The 12,397-nt window shown below is 39.2% G+C and overlaps 1 protein-coding gene across 1 annotated transcript in view; it reads right to left on the reverse strand.

Annotated features, from left to right (window-relative positions):
• The window catches only part of PTPRN2 (protein tyrosine phosphatase receptor type N2), a 634,616-nt gene that overhangs the window by 390,289 nt on the left and 231,930 nt on the right, over positions 1 to 12,397 (reverse strand). Inside the window, exon 6 of the mRNA XM_059839742.1 lies at positions 5,036 to 5,504. Within this exon, the coding sequence (XP_059695725.1) occupies positions 5,036 to 5,504 (469 nt within the window). The remainder of the gene's footprint in view (positions 1 to 5,035; positions 5,505 to 12,397) is intronic.

Below are 12,397 nucleotides of genomic sequence, written 5' to 3' on the forward strand. Positions count from 1 at the left end.
ACCAAACAAAATACTGCCATTTTCCCTTAACTAATTAGTCCATAAAAAGCAAAAGAGCTTAAACAGCTTAAATAATAGATTTACTGTGAGTCTGAGAGTGTGTTGACATACAGAGAAGGTGTTTCTTTGAGGTACTTTCTTTTCCAGGTAAAAAGGAAACATCTTTCCAGTAGTCCATGATTTTATTACAAAATTCTACTAATTTAACTATAAAATTCAGCAATCTAAAATACAAACTAATCTTGTAAAATGTTACCTTTTTAGAAAGCATAGTTATAAGTACACTTAATTGTGACTATCAATAAAAAATATAGTACAGGTTATGTCTGTGATGTTACTTCAAACTGACAGCTGACAAAGATTTTGGTACCATACTGAAATAGCAGAGAGCTTTGTACAGTAAAGCAAGTGCTCAGAAATGTGAATCAAAGATGTAAACTCAATCTGTGCCAAACTCTCTGGGCCAAGATATGTGGAGGCAGCAAAATTAATACTGAAGTTTGATAGAAGCTTAGCAATACTTCAGAGAAAACTTTGAAAAGTTTCCTTCCATTTTATTGTATCCATCTCTGTTACGAATTTAATAATTTAGTAAAAGCATAGTGACCAAATGCTTTAGTTTAGGCAGGCAATTTACAAGAGCAAATGAATCCAAACTGTAAAAAAAACATTTCAATACACTTGATCAACCTGAGTTCAAGATGCTTTTCCAAGAAGCACAAGAGCTACCTGGCAGAGAGGTGGAGAGGATGTTACACAGAGCAGCAATGCAGAAAACTAAGCTGGAGGAAGAAAACAGTACTGTTGCACTACCACAGGAGTCTTGTGTCTGCTTAGGGATCGTTTCTGATCTCTTATAGAAATATTGGACAATATCTTGATAGAAAAGCCTAAATTATTGAAGCAGAGCTAATAAAGTCAGCAATGAAAAGACAGAATATATGTCAGATCCTAACCAAAACTAAAATTTTACAAATAAAACACCATTTGAAGATGAAACTTAAAAGAGAATTATATTTCAGGACATATATAATTAAAAGAGTTATATTAATGTAACACAACTGGATTTTTGTTTATTTCATTTGATTCACAGCCAGCTGTCAAGATCAATTACTGAGCTACTCAACAACATGCAGGCAATGTACCCTTATCATTTCCATTCCATTTTTTCCAAACTAACTTTTTCTCTTTACCTATATGCTTAGCCCAGTCTTATCCCTCCAGTCCATCTTCAGACTCATCTTTAATATCCACTGTCAACAAAAAAAGCATTCTTAATGTCAAACAAATAGGAATGGGGGAACAGGGCAAGGAATAACACCCCAAAAAAAAAAAAAAATGGCCCCAGGCCCTATTCCAGATAATACTAACAGGCTCAGTGCAGGTTCTTCTGGCTCACTAAAACCTCAATATTATATAGAGGAGCCTCCTGCTCCTCTGTTACAGGCATTCCTGCCCTGGTCATTGCCACCTGGGCACAGTTCATCAAACAGACTCCTAAACACTGCATTGACATGAGTAAAACTTTGGCATTATATAAACTTTTACTGAACAACTACAATGTGACTTAAAATATCAAGAACCAAAGGCAATACCCAAAGCCAGTTAGTATGAGGAACACCATGCTTTTAGTACCCCAGGAGGGACAGTCACCAAAGTGTCTGTAACAGCCTTGTGAAATGCAGGTCTTCATAAAGAGTCTTGCTAAATTCACATGGCTACTGATATGGTATTAATCCTTGTCCATGGTAAATATGGATATTTACACTTCTTGTTATGGCACTTGTCCATGTTTGCAATAATTTGTAAATTACTGGATAACACTGATAAACAGATAAATATCATTGCATCTGTTTACAAACACCTTTGAGTAATAGGATGTATGTATTAAAATCAAAAAATATTGTTGGAGAAAGACCAAAAAGCAGATGGATACTGCAACTGCACAGCATTTAAGCAGCACAGGTACTTGAACATGCATTTACCTGTGCACAGCTTTTATAGTCTCCCACTGACTCCCTCCTAAGTAGACCCAGCAATGCTCAGTCATGTTTCACAGGGCTTGCAAACTGCAAACCAGATTTCTCCCTTAGCTCCAGCTTTCCAACTGATGAATGCAAACTGCCTTTTATAGTTACCCTGGAACCATAATGGCAGTAAAAGCATATATGTCCTAGAAGATGTCATTTTTAATATAAGCTCCACCAGGAGAATTCCCTACTAGGTAACAATAGCGCCTTATGCAGGGAAAACAGCTTTTTATTGTACAGCATATAAATGATGCCTCATATTCTGCTGGCACAAGAGTCTAAGTCAGCTTGCCTGACAACCACATGGTATGGGAGCAGTGACTGTGTTAGAAATTCCACAGTGTGGTCTGTCTTCCTCAACCCCATCACCCTACTGACCACATGTTAGCTGCCTCAGCAGCTGAGCACCATATGGAATGGTGATCCCAGCTTTGCTAGAGAGAGGATGTATTAAATTTTTTTTTTTCCATAAACATGGAAGTTTGCTATTTTTTAAGGCATCTGAATTACTAATTCTGTGACCTTTTCAAAGGAACAGAGAGATGTATTCTGTAATATTTAACACATAAAAAATCAGTAGACTAGAACAAACCACACAAAACTGAGCCAAATTCTAAATACGGCTGGTGCAGAGGAGAGATTAACAATTCCAGTGTTGCACAGTGACTACAAAGACAGTGCCCACGCACATCATGCTACTCCTAGAGGTAACAACTTCTAAATCTGATAGAAAAATAACTCCACATTTCCTTCTTTTGTATTTCTCCCTCAGGGTGCCTTGTTAGAGAATTTACCTGCCACTGTTCTGCAGCAATTTCAGTACTAATCTGCTCAGTACCTTCTGGATTGTTCTCCCAGTCCAGTGCTTTTGTCTAATCCTCTATCAGATGGATCAGAGAACTGAGCACCCCATCCTTCCAGCTTTTTTACAGTTCTGTAGTTCACAGAATTCAAGAGAAAAACAACCTACAAGCCTACTATAATCCATAAACACAAGAGAGATTGGAGAAAGGTTAAAAGCAGAAAGAGGTTGTGTGGTCAGCCTGGGAAACCTGAATCTAAACCACCTTCATTCCAATGGACAGCATTTTAAGCAATGAATGTGCCAGGGTCTGTCCTCACCACTTTCTTGTGAGATTATTAAGTGGCTCAAAAATACAAAGGAAGCCACAGTATTTCCAGCTCAAACAATTCATAATGTTTTGTCTATGCAACATTTAAAAGCAGATGCAATGGCAGAAGCTCCTATAGGGCATATTATGTATGAGAAGTCAAAGTAGTACAACCCAATGAATTGTGAAACATGTTATTCCCTCTAAGTGTTAAGCTTTTTTTTCCCACTTGGCTCCTACCAAGAAAGGTGAAGTGGAACAGCTGGAGGATAATGAAACCAGCATGTGCCTAGTTTGTTTTGAGTCTAGCAACAAAATTGTCTAACCTGTGCAAGAGACTTACAGTGCCACCTGGATTTGATTTTACATTATAGTTCTTTCCTTGAAACCTATTATCTCTGGGCACCATACCAAGAATGCTTTCACTTCTGAGCATCCTTTAGACTGCAAGCATTATCTTTCCTCTGCTGAAACTCTGACATTTCTGTGTGTTTGTGTGTGTTCTAGTTTTGGAGGATATTATTAAAAAACAAAAAAGCAAATCAAAGAACAGTGCACTTTATGGATGATAAAGAGGGATTCAAAGGAACCCTCTTACATATCACCAAAATCCATTGGGGTAGTGCTGGCTGCAGTGTAGCAGATACAAGTGCTTGACAATGTCTGGGGATCAACCCTTTCATTTTTCAGGCATCCTGGACCACTGGAACAACATCTACAGTTAGATAAGTTTAAAGAAACAACAAAATTAATCAGAGTTATAAAGTCTACATGATCCCCAAGACTCATCTCATAAAGCAGTGCTTTGAGTGCAGCACAGCATGGGGATGTTACCCTCCATTTTAATAAAAATATTTGTTGAATTATCACGTACAGAAAAAACTGTGATCCAATCACTGTTAAACAGCATTATCAAAAAAAGATGAAAATCCAGGAAATGGGTTCTCTGTTACAGAATGTCCAGACAAAACTAGATGCAACCCCACCTTGTTGTTCACCTATCCATGGAACTGACAGACTCCTCCTTTCTCTGTCTTCTGCACCAGAATTCATCTCACTGTTAATTTCTGTGCTTGAATTTTACCCATGATCCTTGAATTTCAGTTAAATAAAGAGACGTGGAACAAAACCAGGCATTTCTGTATCTATATATATAGTGTGGGATGAAAGCATAAAAACAGATTTGATAGCAAAGATATACCCATAATTATGCGTTGTTTGTAAAATGCTTTGAAAATAAAATAAATTACATAAATGCTATGTCTTACTAAGTGCCATATATTACTGCACACATATGGAAGGTGGGCTGAAGAATGTGGGTAGATGTTTGCAGGGAAAGAATAGCTGGAATGGTGAACATTATTACTGTCTTATGGCAGATATATATATGCCAATACTAGGAGATATATCAAATGTCTAATTTTATTTTCTTTTTCTCAAAAAATTTTCAGTAAACGTGAGGGAAACTTCAAGTAAGCAAAAAATTGTGGTGGTGTTCGCAGGGGTCCCAGGATGAGGGAAGATATGAGAATCTTGACTCCATGTTTCAGAAGGCTGATTTATTATTTTATGATCTATATTATATTAAAAGAAAATTATTTACTAAAACTATACTAAAAGAATAGAAGAAAGGATTTCATCAGAAGGCTAGCAAGGAAAGAAATGGAATGATAATAAAATCTTGTGACTGCTCACAGCCTCGACACAGGTGGCTGTCATTGGTCATCAAGTAAAAACAATTTCAGATGCTGGGTAAACAATTCTCCAAAACACATTCCAAAGCAGCAAAACATGGGGAAGCTGAAGCTTCTCAACTTCTCAGGAGAAAAGACCTAATGAAAGGGTTTTTTGAAAATATGTCTGTGACAAAAAATAAGTAAATGTCAACTTTACCATCCACGATGCTCAGAGGGTCCTTTGGATCATCCTGGGAAGCAGATTTATGACTCAGCATCTCAGGGGTTGGTCTCAGCACTCCAGGCCCAGGCCTCGGCTGGAACAGCTTCCTCATTTTGAAATCTTCCGCTTTCCCTTTGGCAAAAGTTCCATCGAAAGGACTGACCTGCGTGGAGTACAATCTCTCAGCATAAACCTGAGAGCCTTTAGTCCTGCTGGGAGGGCTGTTCTCGCTGCTCTGGGCAGACAGGTTCTGGGTGATGTAGGAGTGCAGCGCGGCCATCAGGCCCTTCTGGCCCGCTCGCGGCTCCGGCGGGCGCTGGTCCGGCTGGCGCTGGCGGAGTGTCCTGCCACGGGCACCCTCGGGGAACTCCTGCTGGGATCTGGGTGCGTGGGCCAGAGCAGGGGATGGCTCTTTGGGGTTCTGCCTGGTGTAGTACCTCGCAGGGTCATTGTAGATGTAGCTCTAGAGAGAGCAGAAGGCGGGCAAGAGGAAAGGGTCAGAATTGCTTTGGAATTATTGTTGTGCCGGGATCTGAGGCAGAACCCTCAGTGCTTTACCAGCCAGGAAAACCATAATTGGAACTTGTCATGCAAATGTAAACTGCAAACCTCAAACTGTGAAGTGCGCCTCAAAGAGGCACTACTACTTAATGTGCAAAAATCCAATTTATCAAATTATTAGAAAGCAAGAACCAGAGATTAGAGAGAGAATAACATAACTCACTGTTGACTATGTGTGAACTATTTGTATTCAGACAGACAAAGGAAATTTAATAAATCCACTTTCCCTTTGGTTTTTACCTAACCTGTGAGAATAACTGTTTTTCAGATTACTTACCAAAAACTACCATGTCAAATTAAAAATGTCATTTTTAAAGGAACAGCAAGTAAGTAAAACAATTTTTTTGCATACATTAAGTACTTTGTTCTATTTTAAATGAAATATTCTTCCACTAAATTAATTCTCTAATAAATATATCATCTGACACTAGGGGAAAAAAAAGTATAAACAATGTTTAAATTGTTTTTTAATTAAATTATTATTTTCAGGAAAAACACCAGAGCAAATTAAACAACAATGTTAAAAACATGTCAATCAAGCTCAAACCACATTTTTACTGAAAAAGTGCTGGGGAATGAAAAGTGGAAAGGTGGGTTTGCAGTACAGTTTTTATTTTCAGTTTCTATTCTCATGGAAACACCAAATGGACATTCTTTTTATTATCATTTAATCCTAGAGACATTTTTGCTGTGATCACAACCTGAAGGCAGGTTTTTCATTTTTAAGCAAACCAGTTCCATCCTTCTAAATAATTTCAAAAATCATTTTTCTTCAGTTCTTGCTAAATACAACTTTGAACTGAGAGGTTTACTCATATCCAGAATAATTCCAGTTAGATTTTTTGTTTATGATTCCATGAGGACACCTGCTGAGGTTACACCCCATCCTGTATGTGTGCTGCAGGATGGTCCTGCTTCTCAGCTGTGCTTTCTTGCTTAAACTGTCACACAAACTCCAGCACAATGTGGAAACCTTAGGACAGGGACTATTTCAGCTCTCACTGCTATAAATTCTTGTGAATCACTGGTGTCCCTGTGCACTGATGACACAATGATTTAGGACAGAGGGAGCTGCAAAATACAGAGGGAGTGAAAACACTATACACTCCTGAGGACAGAAATTAGAAGGATTCAGACAGAAAAATCATTATTTATGTATTTGCTAATGTACTTTGTAAAACCAAAATAAGATTGATAAACTCCTCCAGAGATGAAGAATTACTTTTAGATTTTATCTAGGTCCTAATTTCTGGACAGTAATTTTGCTTTCCATCTGAACAATTTTATTTCTTCTGAAGACAGCCAGTGGATTTTACAATACGTGCTCATACCCATTTCTTTCCAAGAGGATTTTCTTCCCCTTACAAAATGATTGAAGAGGTTCATTCCATGGTTCCATATCATGATTTAAATAGAATTATGGTATAGGCAATTTTATTACAGAGACAAAAGGCACTTTGGCCACTCTGGCTTGCGACCTACTAAGGCAAGGCTTTGGATTTCTGCACTTGGTCTTTAACATAGAAATGTGCTTTTTGAAAGCCAAGAAATTGGGCTGCAGTGAAGCAGTGTCAAAAAATACAGAGCTAGAGATCAAGCAGCTTTGTGTATGAAATATTTCACTGTCCCCTGGGAACTGTATCAAACAGCAGCAGTGCAGCTCTGGTTCAGTGCTCCAGCTGCAGGCTAGGCATTGCTCTGATCAGTTCCAAGGGGGAGCCAGTTGTCAAAATGCAAGTTGAACACTGTTTACATGCTTAATAGCAAAGCCTAAATGTGAAAAACTTCCAGTCAGATGCATTTATCTCCCTATTTGAACGGGTTTTTGCCTGGGGTAATTAACTCTCTAATGGTACTCGCTCCAGAGTGAGGAAAGCTGCAGAGGATGACACAAAGCAGCCCAGGACACCCTGAGCAGTTGACTGAGAATTCACATAAGCTGCCATCTGCCTTCCCCACTGCTGTTCTCTCTGCCTTGTGGCCTTCCAGAGGACCTCCTGGGCTCAAGGGAAGGAAGAACAGGGGGCTGGGAAAGAAAGAAATGCAACAGGGGTAAGAGAGTTGGATTGAGTGATTTCTTATCTTTCCATTCAGCCATGGAAAGATGAGAAATCACTCAATCCAACTTGGTAACTGCACTCCAATTTGGATCTACGTCCTATACCCAGCTCTCTCTTTTGCTTCTCAGGCTTTACTAGTAAGTGTTAGAGGGGAAGAAACTGCTGGACACTCCCAAACCATGTGAAAGATTAGGCTTAGGAGATGTGGGCTGGCTTTGATGAGCTATTTAACAAGTCCAAGTACCCTTTAGCATGAGCAGATCAGTGATTTACTGTTCTTGCAGACAAGGAGCACATCAACAAAGAAAAGACCACCAACCCACCAAGTGATCATGCAAAAATTGGATATAAGTATGTGCCAGTCCTGGGCTCAGAGCTGCACCTCTGTCAGGAAGGGGCAGCCTCTCAGCAGCTTGACAGGTCACACTTTGGGCAGTAAGGGATGAAATATTAAAAGTTCTAATTAAAGCAGAGCACTGATAGCTCAGCTGTCTTCACTGAGCCAGCAGCCTTTCTGATGTAGTTTACTCTGACTTTAATTAAAGGGGTCTCACAGCTGTATGGCAATCTCCCACATGCAGGAGGAAAAAATCCCCTTCCTTGCTGCTTCCATCTCAAACAAAACACCAGAAGTACATGTGACATGCAAGGTGAGATCCAAGTAAAATTGCAGCACAGATAAATATAATCCTAGACTATGGGTTTGCCTAAGTGGTATGGGAAAAAAACATCTAATTTTTACAGAAAAATATATAACAAAAATATCAGTAATATGCTATTTAGAATCCAGAGACAATTTACATCTCAAGTTATTAATAACAATTGCAGACCACTGTGATTATCTTATTTGAAGGGGGTTTTGCAAAACCCACTCCTGAACGTGGACATTGCTGGTTTGATTAATGTCAAAGTTAAATGGCATAGTCCGTGGACAAGAGTGTAAATTCCCATATTGGTGCCTTTGGAGAATCTTCTGACATTATGGAGAAGCAGAGGGAAACACAGAGCTGGAATTTTTTGAAAGAAAATACGTTTCTGGATTGATTACACAGGGCTCCTATGAAGTACTGCCAGTAATAGAACAAAAAACCCCACCCCCAAACAAACATTAAGTGAAATGTACAAGACTAAATAATGCACAAGTTACCATATAAATGGTTTTATACTGAGTAGGGTTGAAATACAAGCCCTGGTCACTATGAGGAACATTTCATTTTTTAATACGTAAAATACTGTTCAATTATCTCATGTCACTGATACAAAGCGTTTGAAAAGTATTCTGAATTGATAAACCCCTCAGTTTAAAAAAAAAAAATCTTATTTCTCTATCTGCGCAGGATTTCCCTCTCCTTCACCACCTTTGAAATAAGCTATCTCAATAATTCACACATTACAAAAAATCCACACACACTAACCTTTCTGAAGATGGAATTGTTAGGGCAATGTCTTGTATGGTTTAGGTATGTAACTAACTGACATTTTCTGCATGAAAATTCACAGAAGGGCACATTAAATTACACTCTGCAGACACACTATGCAAAAGTCTATGAACAACATGTTTTATTAAAAAAAATACAAATTAAAAGAGTGGTGCAGGATTAGATATATAAAACATAATGCTCTTCAATTTATCCACTAAAGGGCAGATTGACTTGAATGTTTTGCCCACATGTAAAAAGAATGGAATCAAATTTATAACAAAATACTTCCTTTCTTGCACATTCATTTGCTAAATCTAGAAGGCATATAGAGCTAACAAAAATCCTTTTGAAATGCATCATGAAGAAATCTTCTGCCCTCAATTTAATTTATGTTTTTCTGTTTGATACATTTGCAGATATTAACCCATGCTTGCCACCACCTAAATTTGGTTGAAGCATGATTCCACCTACAACTCTTAATTTACTGTGCCTATTTGAGATATTGACATTATGATCTCTGAAATCAGAAGATAAAACCACAACAAATACTGGGAGGCCCATCTTTATGGTGGGATAAAATAACATTTTTCAAAGACTCCCAGAAATGAAATTACCTCAGAGCTAAACTCACTGTGTGGATTGAAAGAAGTTCAGCTTTTTGTACCAGACACAGTCTAGATGCTCTGTGACTCACACAGACTTGCCTCATGCAAACTCACTCACATGGGAGCTACCTGTACTCATGTGAACCCCCAAAATAAACACCAGCACAAGGGTCTGTCTGATGGCTGAATCAAAGGGTAGCCTGGGAATTTGTACTGCTCAATTCACCTTTAAATTGACAGAAATCCACCCAACAATGAAACCTGAGGGCCAGTCGGGTGTCATGGAGTGGATGGAGCATGAAAGTCCCTGGGGTAGGGCTGAGCAAGCAGCACAGCTCTGTCCCCAGAGCATCACAGCTAAAGCAGCAAGTCTTATGACAACAAAGCCTTAATTCTTTCAGCTGGTGAGCTGCTGTGCCCACACAGTGCTGTCCTGTCAGGATATCTCAGCAGGCTTCCAGCCAGGTTCAAGCTGAAAGGGAGGAACTCCCCTGACAATCTCTGCATGCTGTGGACATGACCTTACATACTCAGCACCAAATCCAGTGGTAGCTTTATCTGAAAATAATAACTACAGCCAATGAACATTTTTAGTTGTCTGAGTAATAATGAAGCAAAGACCTTTTCTACCAGCTGCTGATGACTTTTTCACTAACCATAATATTATAATACTAGAATATTATAATATTCAAGAATTTGGAAAACTAATTCAGAACCCAGGAACTGGAAAAGAGGCCAAACCAGTGCTTCCTGCAGTGATGGGACAGCATCAGGCCATGGCCTTTCCACAGATTCACAGCTTTAAGGCAACAGGCAACACTACAGTCATCTCACTTGATCTACTATTACAATGATAATTTTCTGTAACTATCTTCTATTTTCTTTCTGAAAAATACAGTAGCTTTGAAACTTTTAAGAACTACATCAGAGAAGGTGGCAGAGATCTTTAATTAACATCCTGTACTTTGGAGTGTCAAAAACTTGATCAAGCAAAAGGAGCCTTCAGAGTCTGCTTTGATGCAAACTATTCATGACTTTATTTCCTAATCCTTCTTGTGAAACCACAGTGCAACAGGACTGTCCAGAATCTGACTCTATACCATTCAATAACCTCTACTGCTTTAATTGCAGTTGTTTTTAGAGATTTGGCTCCCACTCTTAAACAAAAAACCTTAAAAAAAGAAAAAAGAAAAAAAAAAGAAGAAAAGAAAGGACAATACACTGGCTTCTTTTATGTATAATTTACTACTTAATAAAATCACTTTTTGGTTTCAGATGTTCCCAGCCATTGTTGATCTCCTTTGGAATGATCATATCCACTTGTCTACCCTTCAACTATCTACAACGGAGTCTCCTACATGGATAATTTTTATCGTCGATTGATGTAACTTACTGCCTTCAGTTTTCAAGAATATCTGCTGGTTTTTCTCTTTCCTTCTGACATATCTCCATCTTATGGGTCCAAACATTTCCTTTGGTGTAGAAGGAGTTCTGGGTGGTCTTTCCTCAGCATTCACAATTGGCTCATCATAACCAAAAAAACATCAGTTTTCCAGATAAGGATACATGTCTTGTCTCCACACACAAAGGACAAAATACCTGGGTAAAATGAAGGGTGGATGACCCCCAGTAACCTGACTGATGACAAGGGGCCCCTGACTGATCCAGGGCCATCACAGTGAGCCATCAGCCTTCGTGTCCAGGAGTGGCAAATACCAGATGGTTGATGGGAAAAGCTCTCTGGATCACCCTGCAGACAGAAAGGGGTTAACATCTGCAGGGGTGTGGGACTCCTTAAGCGATGTGAGACTCCTTCTGGGTGACATCTTGTCACTGTCCAAGGCACACTATGGGATGTTTAGGAAAAAGGAATAGTCTGGAATGGCAGCATGTAACCAGCTGACCAACAGACCTGTCTGACCATGTCTCATGTCTGTCCTGTCTTCTCATCAAACTCCATTTCTAGTGATTCTCCTGGATGGGAAGCTCTGTTCTGTATCCTGTGTCCTGTGGTGCCTCCTGGCAGTACCTGCTCCACTTGGCCACCGCCTGGACATGGGGACACAAGACATGGGGCACCTTTACCTCTGCCAGGCCACTGCATTCAGGGGCTCCCTGACACCACCAGCAGGAACCAAAGAGTGACAGCCAAGCTGCAATGATGGTAGAAATTGTGCAGCCTGGTGATCAGTGCTGACAGATCTACCAGGGTGTATCAGCTTCCCTTGCCTGAGAACATTTTGCTCATATGCCAACAAGTCTGTTACTCAAGGTTTCAGTGAATGATGTTTAAACACATTTTCTGTAGGCATATGCTGGTATATTGAACTATCTCATTATCTAAAGATGATTTTCATAGAAACAAGATGATCTTCATCTGCCAAAAGTTGAGCACATTAACACCAATTCAATATATTTATAACTCCAACACATGAATCTAGAAAATACTTTATCCTAAGAAATGCAAGTGAATAGAGATCTGCAGGATTGATGTCCACAACATTGCTTTACAGCCCCATGGAAAGCAACCTTCCATTTGGTGGACAACTGCTTGAGGTCAGCTGAAGTCTTTTCCCACACCAAAAATAAAGAAATTGTTGTTCCACTGTTCTGAAATGTCTACACTGACATACTCACACAGAGGTAGATAAAGCAGGTTCAAATTTCTGTGAGCTCTACCCTCCCATTTGATAATTTTATTGGAAAAAT

Source organism: Haemorhous mexicanus, chromosome 1, assembly GCF_027477595.1.
Source record: "Haemorhous mexicanus isolate bHaeMex1 chromosome 1, bHaeMex1.pri, whole genome shotgun sequence".
Taxonomy (NCBI): domain Eukaryota; kingdom Metazoa; phylum Chordata; class Aves; order Passeriformes; family Fringillidae; genus Haemorhous; species Haemorhous mexicanus.